Consider the following 24161-nt stretch of genomic DNA (forward strand, 5'->3'; position numbering starts at 1 on the left):
CTGCGGTTTGCGGTCAGGTTTTCTGTATTATAGCCTGATTACCGCAGCATGTAACATGGGGCACACATCCCAGTTGCTCTGTGGGCAGAGCGCCTAGCCCCCAGCTAGGTTTCTGAGCACTATTTAGTCGCCTTTAACAACAAGCTTATCGCTGCTGCAGGCCTATTCTTTTAACACCCAGACCTACACGGGGCGAGCATGAAGTGATATCCAATCACTTATCAACTGGTAAACAAGAGGCTCCCAGGAGCCTGAATCACTCACCTGGTTGAATTTTGCCTTTCAAGGGCAATAAATTAAACAAGAAGTTGTCCAACAATTTTGACTCAAGAAAACTTTGATATGACTTACCATAAAGATTATTTCAGTAAATGAAAGTCTAAATCTATCATAGTTTTCAAGACATCGGCTGAAAACTGAAAAAAAAAAAAGAAAATAAAACCTGTCATTTTCCCCTGTCAAGGGCAATAACTCTTATAAGAAAGTGTCTGAAAAATTTTATGCCGGAAGACTTTTGTAGTCCTAAAAATATGGATCATTTCAGCCATTGAAAGAATTTGGCTAAACCTAACCGTTTTGGAGATGTATGCAAAAAATTACTGTCTGACCCCTATGTTCTATTTTTAGTAACAGTGGCCATGTTTTTCGACAGATCAAAAAACCCCACTTCAATTCTATGCAGGATATCCCAAGAAACACTTATACCAAGTTTTGTTTCAATTGGTAAAATAGTGTCAGAGGAGAAGATTTTTGAAAGAAATAGCATAAAAAATAGCAAAAAAAAACGTTGAAAAAAGGCAATAACTCCAACATGGCTTAATACATTACAATGAAAATTTGACCGCAGATAAATCTTATCATGCTGAACACTTTAACCCTGTCAAAATTTGGCTATACCTAACCGTTTTGGAGATATATGTGAAAAACTACTGTCTGACCCCTATGTTTTATTTTTAGTAACGGTGGCCATGTTTTTCGATGGATCAAAAATCCCCACATCAGTTCTATACAGGATACCCAAAGGAACATTCATACCAAGTTTGATTCCAATTGGTCAAGTAGTTTCAGAGGAGAAGAGTTTTGAAAAATTGTTAGTGATGACGACGGACGAGGACAACGATGGATGACGACAAACGCCAAGTGATAGCAATACCTCAATGGCCTTGAGCCTGGTGAGCTAAAAAAGGGGAAATTGCAAAATGTTCAAAATGGCATTACTGGTTAACTGCTAGAAATTTTAAGTTAACATGTATTTTAAGGTACTAAATAACTGTGCAAAGTTCAAAACAAATTTACTGATCTTTTCTAGAAAAGCAGAGGACTCTAACCCTACCAGTGTACCTGGTTCATGTAACCAGTTTTAAGTGGAGTCTGAGTTGCTCATTTATTTTTGTATCTTTGTATAATAATTTGGTTATTTTATTGAGTGTGTTTGTTTTCTCTTGTCTTTTTGCTGGATTACATTCTTTTGATTTCCACTAGAATTTCATCAACTTGATTTCTCTTTCACAAGTTATCATCTGGAAACCTTCGGTGGACAGACATACAAATAGGTAAGAGGACACTTTTGGAGGGTACCCCATAAAACCTCACCATTTTTTGTGGTGTGGTATAAAAATTGGTCCTGTACATTATATTGTAAACCAATTTATTTTTTCTAGCAAGAAAATAATGAAAAAAAAATAAATAATAAGGCTCTTTATACTAGAATTTGTCTTTAAAAGTGTGTTAAATGCTAACATATATAGCTGATAAATTAGATTGACATCTCAAATTTCAAAAATAAATATAAATATATATATATAAAAATTTAAAAAAAAATTGTTGACAACATCATGTTTTCTATATAAATGTATCTGATACCAGTGCTCATTTTCAAAATAAATGACAAAAATATATTTTTTGCATCTTAAGAACATTTAAGCTGCAGTAATCAGCAGTAATCTAGCTTTCATGTAACACAGGGATAAAAATCAATGAGGCACCAGGCAGAGGAATATGTCCAGATTTAGTCCGATTCAATTCTAAAACTAGAGTTTGAATTTTTTACCATTACTTTTTTTTTTTTTGGTTCCTAATTGCTTTTCTCTGAAATTCTTGGAAGAGTTATTGTTCTTTATTTATTAATCTAAATTTTTAGCGCCATCTGGTGGATAGAAATTGATATGCATATCACTACTATAACGGCAAATTTGTCAGGAAGAAATTCTCTTTTCTGCATCAGAGGTTACTCGTTATTTTTTAGTGAAGCGAAAATGACAGAGTACCGGTAGTTCTGATGAAGCTGCAGTAATCAGATTCAATGAAATTATCTATTCCTGATAACAAACGATCAATCTAGGTAAGTCAAGGTCAATTATTCTGTATGAGCATTTTTTGTACCCATGAGACTGAAAACATTCCAAATTTAGATACTGACTAGATATATAAAAGCCACAGATTTTAATACTGGTAATACAAACAATCCTAGATAATTGTAACCATAATTTCCACAGAGATACAGTAATACAGTTAGTTGTTAATACACCCCCAACTTATAATTACTGAAAAAGTCTGATTGATGCTTTAATAGGAATGGATGGGCAAATGTTGTTCAGAGCTGCTTTGAATCAGAATTGTACTTTACACTAAAGAGCCACATTTGATTGAAGTTGGCACATTTTATGTTTTCATGAAGAAAATTGATATGTACATCAAAAATGCTGAAAAACCAAGTAATTTGGGATGATTCATACTAAAATAAGTTATTAGCTATCTGCATTGAAATTTCCCATTCAAATTCTACTCAGCAGAATATCTGCCTCATTAGCTTCTATTTATTCAAAAAGAAGAAGCACAACAAAAACTAATACATTCTAAAATACACAGGGAAGGAACTATTAAAAGACAAAACTGTTCAGTGAAAAAAAATCTTGTTTACAGGAAAATGCACAATGATGTCACATGACTACATGCTTGATGTATCAACCATGTTCCGATATATATGACCTTGAAACAATTTTTCAATCTGCCCTTTTGTTCTTATAATTGTATAAATACAGCAGGTGAGTTTTTTTCACATAAAAAGTTCATTGTGAAAAGTAATCCTTCTTTTACCAACAGAAAACACATGCAAAAATAGTGGTCATTGAAATCTTATATTCATCTTTGACAAAAGAATATTTGCAACAGCTTTTTACATACTATTGATATACTATAAAAATGTTTAAACTTTTTGCCTTCAGGGAAATTCATGGCCAATTGATTTATTGTTTTTAAACATATTTTTAGCATTTTAATATATACTTGACTGGCATACCACTGTATATCAAGATGTCTATGCATAATGCAGTAACTCAGAAAAATCCTGGGTTATTTTATCATTTTTTTAAGAGTAAAATATTTTTTAAACTTAAGAAGCAGTCTTTGTAAGAATCATGCCAAATCAGAAAAAAAGTGATACACCCCCAAAAAAGGCTACATATTTTTATTTTTGTAATTAAGTTGTTTTATGGGTCTATATAATGAAATGTGTAATCATTCATTAAAATCTGCCTGCTCTTAGGAGATATTCAACATTGAAAATCCAATAAATTCTATTGTATTTGAGTGTCATTTACAGAGTTATATCCCTTAATTTTGAAATCTTCAGAGCATTCTATATAATTTTTATCTCCTATGAACATGGGTTATATGAAAAAACCACATGTAACTTTAAGCTTACTATAACATTTCAAACAAAATATCAAAAATAAAAATATGTAGGCTTTTAACCCATGAATCACATTTTGCATGATTCTTAGCCGGAGTGCTACTTAAATATAAAATTGACACTTCAAGACTTGTGTTGTTTGTTTCTTATGTATGGGCATCAAATAATATTTTCCTCGTGGCACTGCAAATTTATAATATGCTCCTGTTTTATATATTATTAAGGACCTAATATCATAACGGGCAAAATGATTATGAATTAAAAAAAAGTCTGTAGCCATAATCTTTCTCACAATGTCACAAAATTTCTAAACAAAACTTACTGGTAATTAATCAAGCAAAAAGCTACAATCGTGTGAGAGATTAAGAGGCAAATGTTCAAAGTTTACACTGAAAACTTAAAAAAAAAAATGCAAAGAAAAGAAATAAACACCAAACTTACCCTTCCACACAGTAACCAATCCAGACCAAAACAAAAAACAAAAAAACAAAAAACATTAGCTTTCAGCGTGATAGCAATTATTAAACTACAATAAAGTAGGTTTCCACATGAGCAACAATACTTAACTTACATCCTTTGTAAATAAGTATCTAGTTCCAATGATTAATCCTACCCAATGTAATTGGGTTTACCGGGAAATATCTTGATTCATTTCATGGTTCAATAAAAAGATGATGGAGATAATTAAAATGCTATATTGGTCAAAATATGATCTCTTAATCAATTGTTTTAGTTGTGTTTGGTCAAGTACATATCGTGATGGTAAATAAAAATAATTGTAAAAGGTCTGTGGGGACAGTCAAGGTGATGCATCTATCAAAGATAACTGTTGTCAGGATGAAAGACAAGACTTGGGCAACATAAAACTCACACAATACTCAAACCATTTAGAAAGACTAGGACTGGGCAACATGAAACTGGTAAAATACTTAAACCTATTAGAAAGATTAGGACTGGGCGGCATAAATCTGGCAAAATACCCAAACCTTTTAGGAAAACTAGGACTGGGCGGCATAAAACTGGCAAAATAGTCAAACCTATTAGAAAGACCAGGACTGGGCAGCATAAAACTGGCAAAATACCCAAACCTATTCGAAAGTCAAGGACTGGTCAACATAAATCTGGCAAAATGCCCAAACCTATTAGAAAAACTAGGACTGGGCAACATAAAAGTGGAAAAATACTCAAACCTATTAGAAAGACTAGGACTGGGCAACATATATCTGGCAAAATACTCAAACCAATTAGAAAGACTAGGACTGGGCAAAATAAATCTGTCAAAATACTCAAACCAATGTCAGGACGAGAAATAGAAAAGCGACCAGGGCAACATGAAATACTTACCCCTGAGAATATTTTTACTTTCAATGATTCCAAACCAATGATAAGAATGCTGTGAGCAGGCTAATAAAATGTCATCCCCAATTGAATGTTTTAATTAGAGTCTTTGCAAACTTTTGATATTTATTTCTGCTCACATGTACATTTATACATGATACTTGTATGTAAAATTTCATCTAAGTCCATTGATACTTTTAGTATGAGTTAAGCTTATATAGTACATTGATAGACAGAGAAACAGACAGACAGACTGACAAACAAAAGTCAATATGTTTAAACTTAGTTCAATGTGTAAAATTGTGAGAGACACAGAGATAAGATGTCTTGTAACATGATCATTCTCATGCCAATGGAATACCAATCAAACTGTAATCTAACCTCCCAGTACTAACAAGCACAAAGTAGGCTCCACTTCAATTTATGACTCATATAAACATATGTTCAATAATCCTTTTATTGTCAAGCAATACAAGATAAATCATTTATAATTCTATTGACAAATGACAGAAAAATTTTATCCCTAGTGAACAATTCTATAATAGTTTAACAAATGAAAACAATACTGGTTCCGTTACATCAGCATTTTTTTATCAAGTTGTGCAAAGCATTTGCTCCAAGCTGAAAAGTTTCAAACGTTTTTTTAATACTGTAGTATAAGTCTAATTTACATCACATATAATGATGATGTTCAGAAGATAGAGTTGGTCTTACTTTGATCAGGACAATTGACACAAAGATTTTTAAATTATATCATTCCATAGGTATTTAAATCTGTGTTTAATAGAATATTTTAAAATCTCCTTGTCAATTATCAAGTTTACTACCAAAAGGCATTTCATTTGTTGATTGTCATTTAAACAAGGGAAGACCAACTTCATGAACCGAACAACATCATTTTATATGCTATAATCCTACAGAACGAGTATTTCACATCATTTCCCATAAAAACATTGTCATGCGAAGAAATCACAGACAAGGTATATTCCCAGCTTGAAGATACTATGACAGTTTTTCAAAATATTTGATATTGATATTCTGTTATTTTTTCACAACAGAGTATTTATATCAACTCTATTCATGTTACACAAGAAATGTTAAATGTAATTTTTTTTCTCTAATGCACGTGCCACAAAAAAAATTTTAATCTCTGACAAGTTGAAACTGCTGTGAAAGTATTTTCTTTTTGGGGTACCAATCTTCGTAGTTTTTTTGGTTGGTTGGCAAGCTAGCTAGTAAGATTCCCAGGATAAGGAATTTCCTATCCTGAACTTTAATGTTAGAGGGTGGGGGTTAAATTCATTAATTTAAGAAACTATGAACTGAAGTTTTTTCCATTACCACAAAATTTTTGTATCCATAAATTAAAAGAAATCACTGAAAAGGCATATTGAAAGGTCCTGTGATAATTTTTTTTTCATAAATTTTCTATTGATTCTGCCTTTTTCCCTGAATAAACTAAAATCAATTGTATTCATGTTATACAAGAAATGCTAAATGTTAATTTTTTCTTTAATGCATATGCCATAAGAACTATTTTAATCTCTGACAAGCTTTGAAAATATAATTGTTCTCAGGATTACCATGTTTGTGACTTTTGTGGATTTGACAAACCACAGATTTAAGTTACTAACAACATGAACATGATTAACAAAACAACTTTCAATTCATTTGATTGCAAACAAATACAAAATCTACACACGGACTTTTTCCCTAAGCCACAGAAACTGGTACCCAAAAACTGGTACCTAAAAACGAAAGTACAGTGAATCTGTCTAAACCTTTAGGAATAATGAATAAGTTGGTTTAGTCAGGTGTTTGGTTTAGACAGATGTTTGGTTTATAGACAGGTGTTTGGTTTACACAGGTGTTTGGTTTACACAGATGTTTGGTTTAGACAGGTATTTGGTTCATACATATTTGAAATTCATAAAGTTTGTGATAAAGGGACTTTAGAGTAAAAAATACCAATCATGTAGATAAAAGAAATTTCAGTTTACTGTACATATGTTACAGGAGTAGCCTCTCAGCAGCATTAGAACCAACTTTACAGGAATTTCAAGTTTAACGAATAAATTGTATTAAAGAGTAATCTAAACCAAAAATATCAAAATAGGAACCAAACAATAAGTTTTCCCAGGTTTCTGATTTATTCAGTGTTTGGTTGACAGGTTTTGTAGGAACCAAACTCCAATAAATTCTCCCAGGTTTCTGATTTATTCAGTGTTTGGTTGACAGGTTTTATAAGAACCAAACTCCAATAAGTTCTCCCAGGTTTCTGATTTATTCAGTGTTTGGTTGATAGGTTTTATAAGAACCAAACTCCAATAAGTTCTCCCAGGTTTCTGATTTATTCAGTGTTTGGTTGACAGGTTTTACTGAAGTAAAACACCAGCCAGGAACTTTTTAGTTCTGAATCACATTCAATATTTGTACTAGGTAATCATGCAGTCATTATACATCCAATCTTCATATAAAGTTACACCAAATCCATTTAAAGTTTCAGGGGAAATGTGTTTACAAGATACATATACATGGAATGATGAGTGAATGAACAGACAGACAGACTGACTGATAAAGTATGTACTAGTCAAAGTTTGTTAGCTAAAGTGAGGATGATTTATACAGTTTTTTTCTAATACCCATGTTAGATTTGAAACTTCCCACCTGAACAAACTGCCATAACAGGCAAAATTATTTCACATGATCTTCATCCGAATTGAGCAAATAAACTTTGTAACAAGAGTTCACATGAAATTCGGGTGAATTGAGCCTTCATGTGAAATTCACGTGAATTGTTCACATGCAATTCATGTTAAATTAATTTCATGTGAAAATAATGTTAATTTCATGTGAAGTTCACATGAATTTCATGTGAAGCTCATTTAACATGAATTACATGTCCAAAGTATTTGCTGGTGTAGACATCACATTTGTTAAAATTTTGTATACTAAGGATTTACAGTTGTTGTCAATAGTTTTTGTTATACAGTGAAACTTACATAAACTGAACCCTGAATAAACTGGAAACCTGTCTAATCCTGTTATACGGTTCACATTGAAGTCCCTTCTGATCAATTTCTATACATATGAACCTGTCTGAACCAAATACTTTCCTACACAGCCAAATGTGCCACATATGATATGATATATGATATATCATATGGTGCTCAATTCATATGATAATCATATGGTAATCATATGATTCTGATATGTTAATTTTGGCTTGAAAACATATGACAATCATATGTTTGTGAAAAACATGATTATCATATGATTATCATGTGCCCCTGTGCAGGTCCGGATGTTATAAGAATAGGCCTGCAGCAGCGCTAAGCTTGTCGTAAAAGGCGACTAAATAGTGCTCAAAACCTAGCTGGGGGCTAGGCGCTCTGCCCACAGAGGAACTGGGATATACGCCCCAGGTGGTGGAATGGGGTACCCCTGGCATGTTACATGCTGGGGTTGTCAGGCTATAATATGGAAAACCTGACCGCAAACCATAGTGGTGCACCATGTTTGGAAAGATGTCATGTTCCTCGCATGTTAAAGAACCCTGCTGTGGTATTCGATAGCAGTAGGAACCTTTGAGCTCTGCCACAGGAGGCTAAATTGCCCGACCCTGCCCATCCCTCCCTTTTTCTAGTGGCAATCAAAATTTGTCGACCCTATTATCCTTGTGTCCCATCCTTTTTTTCATTTCATCATCATTTCATGTTCATTTTATCATCCTTTTCATGTTCATCGTCTGAACATAGCTGAAATATTGCTGTTCAGATGTTAAACCCTAACAAACAACAAACAACAAAAGATAATCATGCGATTATCATATGTAAACTGAAAAATATGATTCTCATGTGTTGCACTTTTGACTGTGTAAACTGGAAAAAAATCCTCAAGTCCCCAAAAGGTTTTGTTTAGACAGATTTCACTGTACAATGAAACTGAAAAAAATATCTTCTTTAAAACATATAGTATGTGCTTAAAAACCTTGACAATTCCCATCATAAAAAGGGAAAAAATTAAAAACATAAAATAAAAAATCCTATTTAAAGATCACAATCATTTTAAAATTTATTATCTATAATAAAAAAAAAGGTAAGTTTGGTTGAAATGAACAAGATCCATCTCTTCAAGAATTTTTTAATCATCTTTTAATCTTACTTCTTTTAATTTTGATAAAGACTAATATTTTTAAAGTACAAACTCATTTCAACAATAAAAGGTTATTTTTTAAAAAGTAAAAAAGTTTTTTTAAATTCCCAATAAAAACTTCAATCATGGTTGTCAATTATGATGTCAAGTGACTACAAATTAATGACCTATGAACTTGACAAACATCAATAAAATACTCAATCCACTATTTATTTATTGTAAGCATATTTTTTATTTTTAAAAGCAAAATAAAAAGTACTTAATTACCACAATGCACTTAAAAAACGAAACATGAAATTGCTTGTGTTGTTATACAAGGCATACCCCAATGGTACTGGGAATTGATATCAGAGAGCAACTAAAAAGTCTAACCATGTATGTTTTATCTTTATGAAGCTACACACCAAGTTTGAAATCAATTCATCATTTGGAAGCCAAATTTTTGTAACAAAATTTTCTATATTATTCTACTGAGTGAAAAAAATGGCAAAGTCCCAAATAGCAGGAAGTTGTTATTAGACAGCGCCCAAAGTACCCAACAAAGTATCCTCCATTTATATGAAGCCACACACCAAATTTGAAGTGGATCCATCCATTGGGAGCCAAGATAATTGCAACTAAAATCTGGACCGATGGACAAGGTTATTCCAATATACCACTCACTTGTTTAGTAGGATCTGTTTTCTAATACATTAACTTTTGGAAAATATTAATCAAAATTAGCCAAAAATTATGGTCAGACTATGTTCCTTTTCAGCAGTTTAAGCAGAGGTAAATTGAAGATTTTAGATTATGGGAGACTGAAAGAGGCTTGAAATAATTCTGGTGAAAATTTTTGGGAAAATAATAACCTCAAGCAAAAAATTTTCTTTTTCTCTCATTTCATTCCCCTCCCTCCACTGCTTGTTCTGAATTAATCATTGCTTAGTTCACTCAAATCAACATCCCTCATTAATGCTGTCACCGAAGAAAGCAATTTAGACTTACCTTCATCTTGAGAGAAAGTCAGCATAGTTGTGTCAATAAATCCTAGTTCTATTGACTTTATTTCTGTTCCTGAAAAACACAATGTCAACAAAATATTAATTGGATGTTTAACACAATGAAACTGACACTCTTGGAGAACCATAGACAACTCCTCACATTTCTAAATTATTTGATTACAGTTTTTTTTAAGAGACAGGCAGTATTATTCTATATAATTAATAAAGCCTGGAGAGTTGATTTGAGGATAACAGATAATCCAACTTTCCTAATTTCTGAAGGAAGAAAGGGGAATAAACAGTTAATGCTAAATTCACCATAATCATAACCCTTTTAGGTACAATGGTGTTAGGTCTATTTAAATAAGATTATACTTCTTGAAATTAAGGCATTTTCAGAGCACAGTAAACAAACAGCTGCACTTTAAGCACATGATACACCCCTTGCCCTTATAATTTGTCCTTATGCTTTTAATGAATTTATATGATCAACTTAAAATACTGTAAATACCCTTCCCCCACAAAAAATGCACAAAAAAATTGATACTATCAAGACTACCTGTTTGTTGTCTTGATTTTTCACCCATACATTTCTATCTTGTTTAAAACACACTTTTCTGACAAGGTTACCAAGTACCTTTTATATTTATTAGTCGATCATCATAACAAATGGTCTGTTTTAAACAATTTTTCAACGTATAAAATTTCCTTGGCCATTTCTGGCCTTTCTTAAAGAGTAAAACTTCATAACATGGAAAAGTAAAATTTGACATTTATACAAATCGGATGGGAGCTTACTTCTACAGATATGAACAATTCACCAAAGTTTCATGAAAGTTGGTGAAAGTGTTTCTGAGTTATTGTTTAAAAACTTGAAAATCCCCCCTTTTTTAAGGAAGAAAATTCATAACATGGAAACGAAAAATCTGAAATTTATTAAAATTGAAAGGAAGCTTAAGTCAATAGATATGAACAATTCACCAAAGTTCCATTAAAGTTGGTGAAAGCGTTTTTGAGTTATTGTCCTAAGTATGGATGATGGATGGACGGACAACGGTATACCATAATACGTCCCGTCTTAGACTGGCGTATAAAAACTGGCAATGGCTGACCAAGATAGTGGCAAATGGCCTTCAATCTCCCACCACCCAAATAAGTCAACTGCATGACATCTTGAATTTCAGCAATTTTACCCCAAAAAATTCTTCAAATTCATTGCCTGAATATAGCTGAAATATTGCTGCTCGGGCGTTAAATCCCAACAATCAATCAAACTCTTTTCTCATCAGTAATTAGTAACATAAAAGCCAATTAATCTAATCTAATTAGAGATTAATTATTATAACATCATCTTATATTGTAAAAACATTAATTATTCTTCCAATGTTGGAATAGATAGAATATGAATTTTTTAAATAATGGAATAGCCAAAAGACACCAAAGCCAATCATTTTTCCAAGCAGCTGTAACCAATAACAACTAATGTGGCTGTGTTATGACCTCTGTTCCTAATTGTAAATTGCCCTGTCCCAAGTCAGTATAATATTTTGAAATGATTGCAAAATTGTGACATTTTCAGTGATTTATAGCTGTGACTATAAAGCTCCAGAGGCTGCTAAAAGTATTAGAATCTATTTGATCAGGTGTAAATTGCTGGAAGTTACTGGCACCAAGTTGATGAATGAACACTGGAGATCAGATAAAAACTTCAAACGCAGTACTTTATTTTATGCATTATTATTGAGTGGTAGGTGCTATTTCATTATTAATGACAGCAATTAAAGTTTTAAGGACCATTCTGTGTAAGAATCAGGCACTGAGTGCCACATCATTATTCTCAATTTGGTCTTTTTTGCCTCAAATATATTCAATACATATAAGAACAACTGAAAAGCTTTTTAAATTTAACCTGAAGCATCCATGACATATTTTTTTATTGCCTCTACAAGGAAAAAGTACAGGAAAATTTTCCTACCATTTTTTTCATAGTGAATCTCAACTAAATTTGACCTATCAATATCTTAAAAATTTTACAAACACTTTGATGGTTATTTCTGGAGGTTATCAGATATAAATATTTGGCTAATGCAATAAAATCTGTGTTTTTTTTCCTTCATGTGCCAAAGCTTTTATACATATTGCCTGATTCTTCGATGGAGAAATACTTTAAAAAGAACATACACTGTAAAGTATGGGTAATTTTCATATCTCTATTGACTACCATAAAATAAAACTAACAAAACTGTGAGCATGCATCTTTTGGCCCACAATTGATTTGGACCAAAATCTAAAACAGGGGGTGCACAATTGGAATATGTAATGAAGATTCTGTGAAAGTTTCATTCAATTCCATTCAGTGCAAGAGAAGTAAAAGAAAATGGATATACCCCTTGTTCTCACATTCATGAATGACAATGTCCATGTTTTGCAAATGTAAAACTCTTGAATTGATTTTGATCAAAATCTAAAACAGGAAGATCACAATGGGAATATGTAATAAGATTCTGTGAAAGTTTCATTTAACTCCATTCAGTGGTGCAGGAGCAGTATTGGATAAGAGATATGTACCCTACTGTGTAATAGAAGGACTGGGCAGGCAGGAAGGAAGAAAGTACTGATGGAAGGAAGGACAGATGCTCCTTTCACTTTATACCCCCACTTTAAGCAGGGGGTATAAAAAATTTAACTCAACAGTTTCTTACTGGCACTACACCAACTGTATCATATGATTTACAAAATATTTGGTTCCTACAGTTTTATTTTTCCAACTAATTTGTTAAACCAATTAAGTTTATCTAATTGAGATACAAACTGACAAAAGCATAGTAAAAATAATATTTTCATTTCCTAACACCATCTGTTTAAATTCTTTACACTGATGCACTACCACAACACAGTCATATCAAAATATCTTAATAAACTTGACACAGACAGACAGACAGACAGACAGCAGGAAGTCAGTAAGTACCCATCATTGTTTAGAAAACAAACAATAAACAAAACCATATTTGCCAATGTCACAGAAATTTATCAACCATGCTCCTAAAACGACACTCTGACATTTAAAATCAAATTATGTTCTACAAATAATTCTGATCCTAAATATCATGTATCCCCTCGTGTGTCGGAAATTAATAGGAGATTCAGTCTACATCATTTGGTTACTTGTAAGATTGTATAGCAGGCTTGTTTACATGGTGATTACATCCAAACTCAGCAGTGGAATTGAAAACTAGTGTTTTTTTTTTATCTTCTAAAAATTTGCAATGATGTATATATATTGTTAATGGAAATATTTTTTTTTATAAATGGAAATCACATATCTCTTCATCACTACTTAAAATATTCAGTTTCAAAATGTTAAAACATAAAAAGCATTTCTGACAACTGTAAACGAGCTTGTTATACATGTAGTTTGAAATCATTTAAAAGAGTTGAAATCATTGTATCAAATTCAGAGGCACACAATACAAAGCGATTTTGCTAATTAGGCACAGAAAAAGCATCATGGGCAATACATTCTGTATTTAAAAAAATATATATTGACTATGTTCTGTTTTATTTTTTAAACAATTATTTCAGTTATGGTGAATTACTTTATGTAAATTGAAATAATGAGTGAAAAACTATATTAGTAAAGATAACAAACAGACAAATTTTACAACAAAAACAATATCAACAAGCATTCTGAGAATATTACAAGGTATTACAAAGTCTCCTACCAAAAGAAATCCATGTTGAAGAGAACAGAATGCAAACTTCATGCATAATTTGATAAAGACCAAATATTTAATGTATATCTGTAATCATGACCAAAAAGGTGGAAAACTGTGCATGAATTTTCTTTGTCCATGGCAAAAAAACAATAGAGAGGAACAAAATTGGATGTTGATCTGTAACTTGTCATGGTTAAGCAAAGTATGAAATATCAAATGTTTATCTGCAAACATGATAAAAAAAAAGTGCAAAAAAATGAATTGTTGGACTTGTGTACTGATTGACCGATGGAACCTGGAGTCCTACATGGCAAAAGTCATCAAAAGTCATCAAAAGGGGACAAATAAAAGAACAGCATTCCAATGTCCCATGTTGCATTTATGAAAATTTTCAATTGGCAATAACTCTTACAAAAGTGATCTGTCAGCCTCTAGTTTCCAACTTGTCCAATATATTGTTGGTAGCAATTAATATAAATTTTGTGAAATTTTAGAAAGAAATGTAGATGCATGACAGAGCTTTTAATTTTTAGACAGACACATGGACACCATTATATCAATGTCCCCTCTGCATTGCTATGGACTAAAATAAATACATCAAAATGGCAACATAAAGCATCAAGCATCCTTCACCTTTATTTTGTAAAAGTGAACTTAACCTTTGACTTTACTGAATTTTCAAAGAATTGAAAATGCATACAGTTTTGTAATATAAATTGTTAATAAAAAGTAGTCAGACGGATAATGCTAACAGAAAGACAAATCAATAATTAAAAACTAAAAAGAAAATACCAACCGTAAAATTGACAAAAAGTCATAACAATAATATTGGTCATGATGTCATTATATTTTTGTATGTTAAAGTCCAGAATGAAAGAACCATAAGTAAACATGCTCACATACCCCACACACCTCTGCACATCAAATAGTTTCAGAGGAGTTGGGCTAACAAAGTCTTTTACCATTATGAACTGCTGAAAATTATCAAGTCCCATAACTCATACACAATTTGTTACAATCAAAATAGTGGTATATTATGCACATCTTTACCTTACAACAATACATCTTTCAAAATATGGAAGGAATCTTGAGCAGTTTTAGAGGAGTTGTGCTCACAAGGTCTTTTGCCTCTATGATCAGCTGAAAATACTGTAAGTCCCTAACTCCTACAAAAATTGTCGATCAAAATGGCTGTATAGTGTGCACATCTTCACTCTATACATCCTACTAAATATGGAAGGAATCCATCAAATGGTTTCAGAGGAGTTTCAATCACAAGGAAGTGATAACTGATGGAAGGGATGACAGATGGAAGGACCAGTAAAAAAAATTAAACTCTTTGCAACTTCATTGTGTGGGGTAATTACTGCTGATTTTACTTACAACTATTCATAAATATCCTTATAAATAGGTGCAAGTACGGACTTTTTAGATACACCTTTAAAACTATTTTCAAAACAATTGGAATAAAACTGATGTGAAACAAACATCTGTCAATAGTAACAAACTAACATTACATTAATTGTACAATTGATCATTTCATTTTTCCGATGTGATAAAAACTGACATGCAATAATTATTGTCCTATTTCAATTCAAAGCGTAAAGGCTTTAATTATGTATTCCAGTCAGTAAATGTTACATAAAATACTTACAATAAACACATTACAAAGGACTTCTTTTGCTCAATAAAAAAAAAGAGAAATTTCATCACTGTATGCATGTCCAACAAAATTTTACAGAAGCACCTGTCCAAATAAATTTAACCATATAACTGCTTGTACACACATACGGTACATGTAGTTCATCTTTAGAATATGGAGTAAAATAAAACTCTGTGTAGATTAAATTGTTCCTAACAAAAACATTTTGTGTACAAATCTTCAACAATTCAAGTATTTCAAAACTGAGAATTTTATTACCAATAATAATAAAAAAAAGATGCAAAGACCAGAATTTCTATTGTGCATTAAAAAAAAAGTTCAATTTTCAGAAAAAAATTCAAATACCAGAAGAAAGAGTAATCAAGTGAACCAAGGTTATAGCAGCAATCAAAAGAATGTAATCCAGGGACAAAAACCAATCATGCAAAACAGACAAACACACACAAAAAAGCAGTACCGGTAACTGAGCATTATAATAAATATTTATTCAACAAACATGCACTAAACATTGCATGACTAGTTAAGTGAAACAAACAGTTCAAATATTCATGAGTTTGGTTTTGTCTCCTGGCATTTATAATAAACATAAGTTTATGAGAAGCATATAATTGTTTTCAGAATATCCTAGCAGTAAAAATGATTGAAAAGAACAAATAGAGAATAATTTACACCTGTAAGTACTGTATGTCTAACACACTGATGAAATCCCATCAAGAGCTTACCAAAAGCTGATATATGAACGAAAGTTATAACAAAATGGTTTGCTCAAAACATTATGTGCCAGTCACACCCCTCCATTTTTCAGTGTTTAAAGTTGCATATCTCAGATTTAAAAAAAAAAAACAATTATCTAAGAAAAAAGCCTAATTGAATCTTTTCATGATGACATAGTACAAAAAAAATCATTAAAATCCACCAAATCATTTTTCAGTCAAAAAAGAAGAAATATCTCCCTTTTCAAAGGAAGACTATGTTAACAGAGACACATAGTTCAAATAAGTTTCATGAAAATTCCTGAAAGCATTTTAAGATTTCCGCATGCACAGCCTCCCATTTTCTTATACTTCAAAGGCACAACAGCAGGGCCGGATCCAGACACTTTGAAAGGGGGGTGCCAGCCATGGTTCCTTAGAAAGAGGAAGATGCAAGGACATGATTTGCCATTTTTTCTCAATTTTACACATAAAAATGAAAAATTTTCCAATAAAAAGGGGAGGGGTGCCAACCTCCTGCATGCCCCCTCTGGATCCACCACTGCAACAGTATATTGACTCTATATTGTGCCAGTATACCTCTATGATTCTTTTTTTGTTTCTTGACCCCAGGCCCTCCTCGTCTTGTTTTTTTTTCAACAGCTAATCATTTTATATTTTATTTTGTAATTGTTAAATGAGCCCTCAGACATTTATGATACACTAGAATGGAATAATAGTAGAAAAATTACATACCAAATTACTGTCCACAAATAATCCACATATCATAATTTCCATTGAACATTTCAGGATGTGAATCAAAAGACAACACTTGTCTACTGTAGAATATTAACAACTTCACAACCCATTAATCTTTCAACCTTCCCTCAAGGAAAAGAATCCTATGAAACAGAAATAAGCTCAAAACCACAAATCTTTCCGGACAAAACAAACTTCTCTGATTCTACATATAAATACTTTTTCTTCCAAGCAATAGTCTCTTGACTAAACAAATCACTAAACAGTTCTTCATTTGGGTCTAAAGTGCCGTATAAACGAGTATGTATGATCATTTAAATAAGAGAATATTATCGTCAGATCAATGTTTGGTTAATGGAACACCAGTAAACTCCAGTATCCAAGATTCATGAATGATTTGACAAATGACCCAAAAATTATTTTGTATTGATCTTAAAATAATATTCCATCTGCGGCTTTTATCTTTGGTCAAAACTTTTAGTAGTTTGTATCTTAAAAGTTACTTAGTTTTGTCCTTTAAGATTATGTTTTTGCCAAGAAACTGAGTAACTAGTTTCCTGATATGTATTTCATTTTAATTTCTAACTTTACATTCTTCATGCACTACTAAAAAACAAGTAAAGAATGATTGTTATATTTTTTTCAGTCTATGAAGAAAATAACCTCAATCATGTGGTGCACACATATAACCTGTATAGCAGCTTATGTTCAAATGTGCACCACAGGCATTGAGGTTATTTCAAATAGATCAAAAATATAACGGTTATTTCTTATACTGGTAATTTAATTTTAATATTAAAATTTTTAAAAAAAATCGTTCAAAAAGGTTGATGTCAGTCACTTTAGAAAATTTGGTCTATGAGATAATGGACAATTTTTTTTATCCAATCAGAAAGCGTGCTACTTCTAAAATTAAATTACTTACTTGTTAGAGTGATTATTTTTCCATAAATAAGAAAAAAAAAGAACAAAATATAAAAAAAGTAGCCCAAAAATGACATACTAAACAAAAGAATGTTTTCATTTGAGAAAAAGGCAGCTGAATAACAAAGCACAATGTGTTATATTCTAAAAACTAGTATTGCTGTTTAAGCCACCAGTCATAGGCAACAATCCAGTCGACTGACTTTGCCTAGTAAAAACATGAAGTTATAAATACCCCCCCTTGTACAGCATCCAAAATCACTTATAATGTAAGCCCCATCTATATCTTAACCCTATTCCCAAATTTGAAATAAATCTATCCATTGAAATCTAGAGGTGACATTTTTCAGATGAAAAATTTCTCTATCTTTACATACGTTAAAAATTCGCAAGAAAAGTTCTATGAAACAGGAAGCTGATATCAGGCAGCACCCTAAATTGTTTAAAAACTTATGCCTCATCCCCATAAAGCCACACACAACCAGTTGAGTAAGAAAAAAAAACCAGTTATTTTTAGTCAATATTTGAAAATAAGTTCTGAGAGTTTTGGTGCTGACTGGCCAGGCACCATTTACAGTGATAACTGTCTATACCAGATGCTGATTAAAACCTTAAACCTGTCTAAACCAGACCCTGATAAAAACCTTACACCTGTCTAAACCAGACCCTGATGAAAACCTTAAACCTGTCTAAACCAGACCCTGATTAGAACCATAACCCTGTCTAAACCAGACCTTGATTAGAACCATAACCCTGTCTAAACCAGACCCTGATGAAAAGCTTAAACCTGTCTTAAGCAGACCCTGATAAAAACCTTATACCTGTCTTAACCAGACAGTTTTAAATCCTTTCCTATCAGTTTAAATGTATTTTGCGTCTGAATATACAAAACACGTCGAAATAGGTCATATTCTTTAATCTACAAGGGGTTCAATTTAGACAGGCTCAAATGTACTCAATATTACTTGAGGTAGACAAAGTGTGAGGGACATAACTCTTGAAATCAGTGATATGTTTGTATTATATTCAATTTCACCAAAGCCTATCAAGTTTTCATTTGAAATAGTATGAAATCAATTCAAGTTACTTTAATGCTTACATGAGATTAATGTAAAATGCTAAAATACAAACGTTCCAATGATCTGTAAGAGTTGTGTCCCTTACCTTAGGTCTACCTCCTTAAAGTCTACTGTGTAAAACCACCACATGAAGTGTGGTAAAGAATTTCACACCAAAGAGACAAATATAATCCCTCTAAAATGCAAGACTAGGAGATCTAGAACAGCCTCGATTAAGATTTCATTGTTCCATAACTCTGAAAGCCTCCTTAGAGAACTTGAAATTTTACCCTTAGGTATCTGTGAATTCTCTGTCTTGCATTCCCAGTGGTGTTAGATTCTTCATATCCATAATCTCTTACCTTAAAATGAAATTCTCTAAAGCTAAGACGTAACATTATTAAATACAAAAATACACTTCTTCATAGAAACTGGAAAGTTTCTTAATTTAAATAAATTGAAATTATAAATCAATTGATCATACTCTAGGGCCATGGAGGCTAACTTTATAGGATATCAATAATGTCTGTAAAGCTGTTGAAATCATTGTGTTAAATACTATAATAATGACTTGCAAAATTATCGACTTAAAAGGTCAGATTAGTAATGTCTTCCTTGGGCTGAGTTTCCAAATTACTTTAATAACTGAATATAACTGTAATTACTGAAAACATTCAGGGGCATTTTAGAAATGGCTGCATGGTACCAAGATTGCAAAGGTCATAATGGAATGAATTTCCTAATATGTTTAAGTTGTTTGAGCACAACTTTAATCAATCAATCAATACATAATTTTGTGGTAAAAATCCAGTGACATTTTAGTGGTCCTTACATAATGGAGGCAGTAGCAGTGATTGATATAACATACAATTATGATAATACTCCCTTTTCAACTGATATTCAGATTTTCAAAAAAACAAATTGATGTTTTTATGTAATGGGACATTTGACCATGCTAAACACAAGAAGGTTAATTTTTATATAAAGAAATGGACATGTTTCAATGGCTGCTTGCCCCACTGCTATCAGGTCAGTTAACAGACAGGGACATGTTTCAATGGCTGCTTGCCCCACTGCTATCAGGTCAGTTAACAGACAGTAAAACACCACTGAAAGTTGAAGTCCAGCAATTGCTTTATTTAGGTTTACCAGTAACTTACCATACATTAAGGTTCAAAATTTTGTTCAAATCTAAAAGTCTCAGCTGTAGAATTTCAAATAATAATTAAGTTTGCCAAGTAGGATTCTATGCAAAGTTTTTTGTGATTCCATTTGACATTGCTTAAGCCTCTCTTACATCTGCATACAGATAATACAGAAAATATCATCTTCTAAACTACATGTATGTCAAATTGAGTAGGCTCAGGAACTAATTTTACTAGAGCATAAAACAATCATAAGCTTCCAGTGAAAGTTAATTAGTTTCTCCATATACCTATTACAATCTAAATGCTAAGGATAAAATTCGTAGATTTTATTCTGACTAAGTTAATGTGATATTGGCATATTTAAAGCAAGGATGGTATCATTCTTGAACATAGAATCATAAAGTATTGGGAAAATAGCTACGTTAACATAATACTGTCATTTTTTATAGCAAAGATATAGTTGAAAACGATAGAATCATAAAGTCTTCGGGCATATAGACAAGGTATAATGAATCCCTGGTAGCCGTATTTATTTACTTCTGTAATGAATAATAACATGTGATTGACCATCTTAACATCGCACAGCAATAATTTGCTTAATTGATTCAATAATGTAATTGACATGCAAGCGTACATTGCAAGTATTGTTATGTCATGATGACCTTTTTGATAGCTAGGTATTTTACTAGGAAATTGCCATTAGTTTTTTCTTCAAGGGAAGATTGGTACATAAAGTGCACATTTTTTAATTCAGGTTTTGTGTGCTAACTGCTAGTCTGTGCAATAAACTTTTTCAGTTAATAGCCCGAATAGTCTTTTTCAGTAATTTTACATAAGAACGCACCTGAAATTCTCAGATTTTTCACTAGCCCAAATCAATTTTTACTATCTGTAATCTCAGGCTTCCAGCTAGTGGCTAAATGTATAGACTGCACTTAATGCCTAAATAAACTAGAAAAACTGTAGACAAGCCCACTAAAGGATATTCCTTAATGCTCCCCACTTCAGAAACGAGTAATGGTAAAAATACAGACAGTTGTCACAAGAAGTTACTGAAATCTGAAATCTATCCTCACAATAGAGCATTCCTATAAAGTATATGTCAAAATGTAAAAATGACTGTGATAAGTAGTTTCAGAGAAAACTGTCATGAAAAAGCTGTGGACAGACAGACGCCATGACCACTATATACCTCCAGCTTCCAACTTAGCAGGGGTATGATAAGGGTCATTTTCTCCTGAACTTTAGATCTATAGCATCCCAATTTACATTGCTAATAATAGGCCAGAAGAAAAAACTTTTCTGTTTTAGATTACTCTACCTACCCTAGCACATTTTATAGGTATTTTTTCAAGAAATGCCTTCCCATAAGTATATTTATAAAATAATTTAAAAAAAAATAAAAGGATTTTACCCACCAACTTAACCTCTTTTTTTAATCCAATGTAACCTTAAATAGACATATGTTTTTTCTTGACCTAATGGAAAAGACATTTGTTGGCCATACTCTATCTACTGTGAAAGTACTTTAATTCATGGATACCAATTTTTGTGGATTATGGGAGAAACATAAATTTATGGATTCTTGAATTCATGGCTTTGGGGTTTTCAGTACATGCATCAATGAAAATCTCCTTTTCATTTGGAACCAAATTTTGTGGTTTGGCCTACCCATGAAAACTATGGAAATTGGTATCCCACAAACAATATTACTTTCACAGTATCATAAACTAGAAAAGTTATGAACAATTTTCACTTACCCATACAACCGGCTCCCCACCCGTTAACCAAATAATTACTTCATAAACAAAATTGTCAAACATGGAGTTAAAGTCTGAAATCTAATCCCATAAAATATCATATGTATGTATAAAGAATCTATCAAAATATCAGTAGTTAGAATGTAAATTGTTACAAAAAAGTTGTGGACAGACGGACGGACACCATGATCACTATATCCTTCTTGCAAAACAAAGGGTATCAACATCAGAAAAGTTTATATCCACGATATAAAGATCCACTATAGGTACCAGTATCGTATTGCATATCCCTGAGCAGGTGTACGTCAAAACATGGATGCTATAAAAATATAGTGCATTTTCTTTTTGCCTCTCTACAAACTAATATTTTGTCAAAAGATATGAACAATGACTTATAAAATAGAGCAAACATCACACTGTAAGATGAAGAACTTTTTTAAAAGAAAATCTAACATAATATCATAAAAATGTTCCACTGAAAAGGTTGGTTTGGTGAGTGCAAAACGAAAGTGGAAGTAGGGAAAATGGCTATTTATAGTTCGAGACTACTTTTCTGTCCGATCTTCGTGGACTCACCCTATTTTCTTTGCGGGAAATTATTTTTTCACATGTCCTTAGAAATGCTACATAAGTGAGTTTTATTGAATCAATTTACATATTTTTTTAAAAATCCTAAAAATATGCACTTCACTATAGAAGTCTATGGGAAAATTAATACGATACTGAGACCTAGTAAGCCAGTTTTTCAAGTAAAGTTGGATATTCAGCAAGTGGTCTTTACCAGCTGAAAAAGTAGTACCCCAATGCAGGTAACACTTTTAAGATGAATTAGCCAACTTTTGAACCTGATTTTTTATGGTAGCTCTGGTTTTTTGCATTTATGGTTAATCTTTACCAAATTTGGAAATGCATTTTGTTTTCATGAATTTGTATAATATCAGTTCAATAAAATTATCATCTTGACTGTTTATGATGAGCATATCTATATTCATGTAACCTAAAGCAAGTAATACTCCTGCATAAAGGATAGTTTTCAAGTTACAACACATTTTTAAGTATGTGGTTAGGACTTGAAAATAGTCATTTTCCATACATTGCCTCTTATATATGAAAAAATGAATATTTTTTTTATTTTTTGTTTTTCTTTCAAATGAATAGCTAAAGTGAGTTGCCATATAACTGTGTGGTTGATTTAAACACAGAAATGTCACAAAAGTCAACAGCCAATTTTTCAGTGGACTTTTTTTAGTGGTTCAAATGGACAGATTCTAATGTGGCAAGAAAAATAAAGGTGTTTTTTCATATAAAAACTGAATTTTTTCAAAAAGTATCTAAAGCAGACAGTTGTTATTATAATATTTATACCACAAAACTATTTTTCTTACATCATAGCTATCTGTTTTAAAGAAAAAGTCCTTTTCCTGTCATATTGAGGTCTTTTTGTATCTGCCTGGGGTACCAAAATGGCTTAAAATCTGTATTTTCTGCATATGAAAAGCTATATTTTTTTATAACTATGATATTGGTATAATTTTCTTTGGATTTATTATAATTGAAATGACCATATCTATAGTTTAAAACAGTTGGTTGTACCAGTCATTATACTTTACTTTAAACAAGAGGCTCCCTTGAGTTAAAGACAAAAAAGGAGGTTCGAATATTAATATTTCCATATATGGAAGTCACAAGTGGGGATTAAATAATGATTTGGAACTCATAGTACAGCTCATGTATCTACCATGTCAGAATAAACCACAAATTTGCTTAGCTTGACTAATGCAGCAGCTTTTTATCAAACGTAATATTTTCTGGCTAACACTGAGATATTAGTTTCATGCCTGGAATAGGGTACCTATATAAAAATTTTAATAGAAAACTCATGTTTATAGCAGGGAAATGATGTTCTGAATTTTCAGTATGAAAATGAATACTCTAGCAGAAAAACAACAACTTTTATGATTATATTGAAATGTTTATTAGTAATAGGTACCAGTATCGTATTGCATATCCCTGAGCAGGTGTACGTCAAAACATGGATGCTATAAAAATATAGTGCATTTTCTTTTTGCCTCTCTACAAACTAATATTTTGTCAAAAGATATGAACAATGACTTATAAAATAGAGCAAACATCACACTGTAAGATGAAGAACTTTTTTAAAAGAAAATCTAACATAATATAATAAAAATGTTCCACTGAAAAGGTTGGTTTGGTGAGTGCAAAACGAAAGTGGAAGTAGGGAAAATGGCTATTTATAGTTCAAGACTACTTTTC

General features: G+C 31.9%; 1 protein-coding gene across 14 annotated transcripts in view; it reads right to left on the reverse strand.

Moving 5' to 3' along the window:
• The window catches only part of LOC148606945 (uncharacterized), a 54913-nt gene that overhangs the window by 9676 nt on the left and 21076 nt on the right, over positions 1-24161 (reverse strand). For 10 of the 14 annotated variants that reach the window (XM_088545287.1, XM_088545292.1, XM_088545284.1 and 7 more), the window contains one exon: positions 10172-10240. Coding sequence is in view for 3 of the 14 variants with exons in the window: in XM_088545297.1 (XP_088401423.1) it covers positions 10172-10240 (69 nt within the window). In the remaining 11 variants the exon portion in view is untranslated. Of the gene's footprint in view, positions 1-351; positions 417-4132; positions 4869-10171; positions 10241-16994; positions 17176-24161 lie in introns of those variants that run through there. The other 4 variants (XM_088545291.1, XM_088545298.1, XM_088545294.1 and 1 more) reach the window with 4 other exon arrangements.

Source organism: Perna viridis, chromosome 9 (assembly GCF_037379345.1).
Source record: "Perna viridis isolate PV_CMFRI_1.1 ecotype Kerala chromosome 9, ASM3737934v1, whole genome shotgun sequence".
Classification (NCBI taxonomy): domain Eukaryota; kingdom Metazoa; phylum Mollusca; class Bivalvia; order Mytilida; family Mytilidae; genus Perna; species Perna viridis.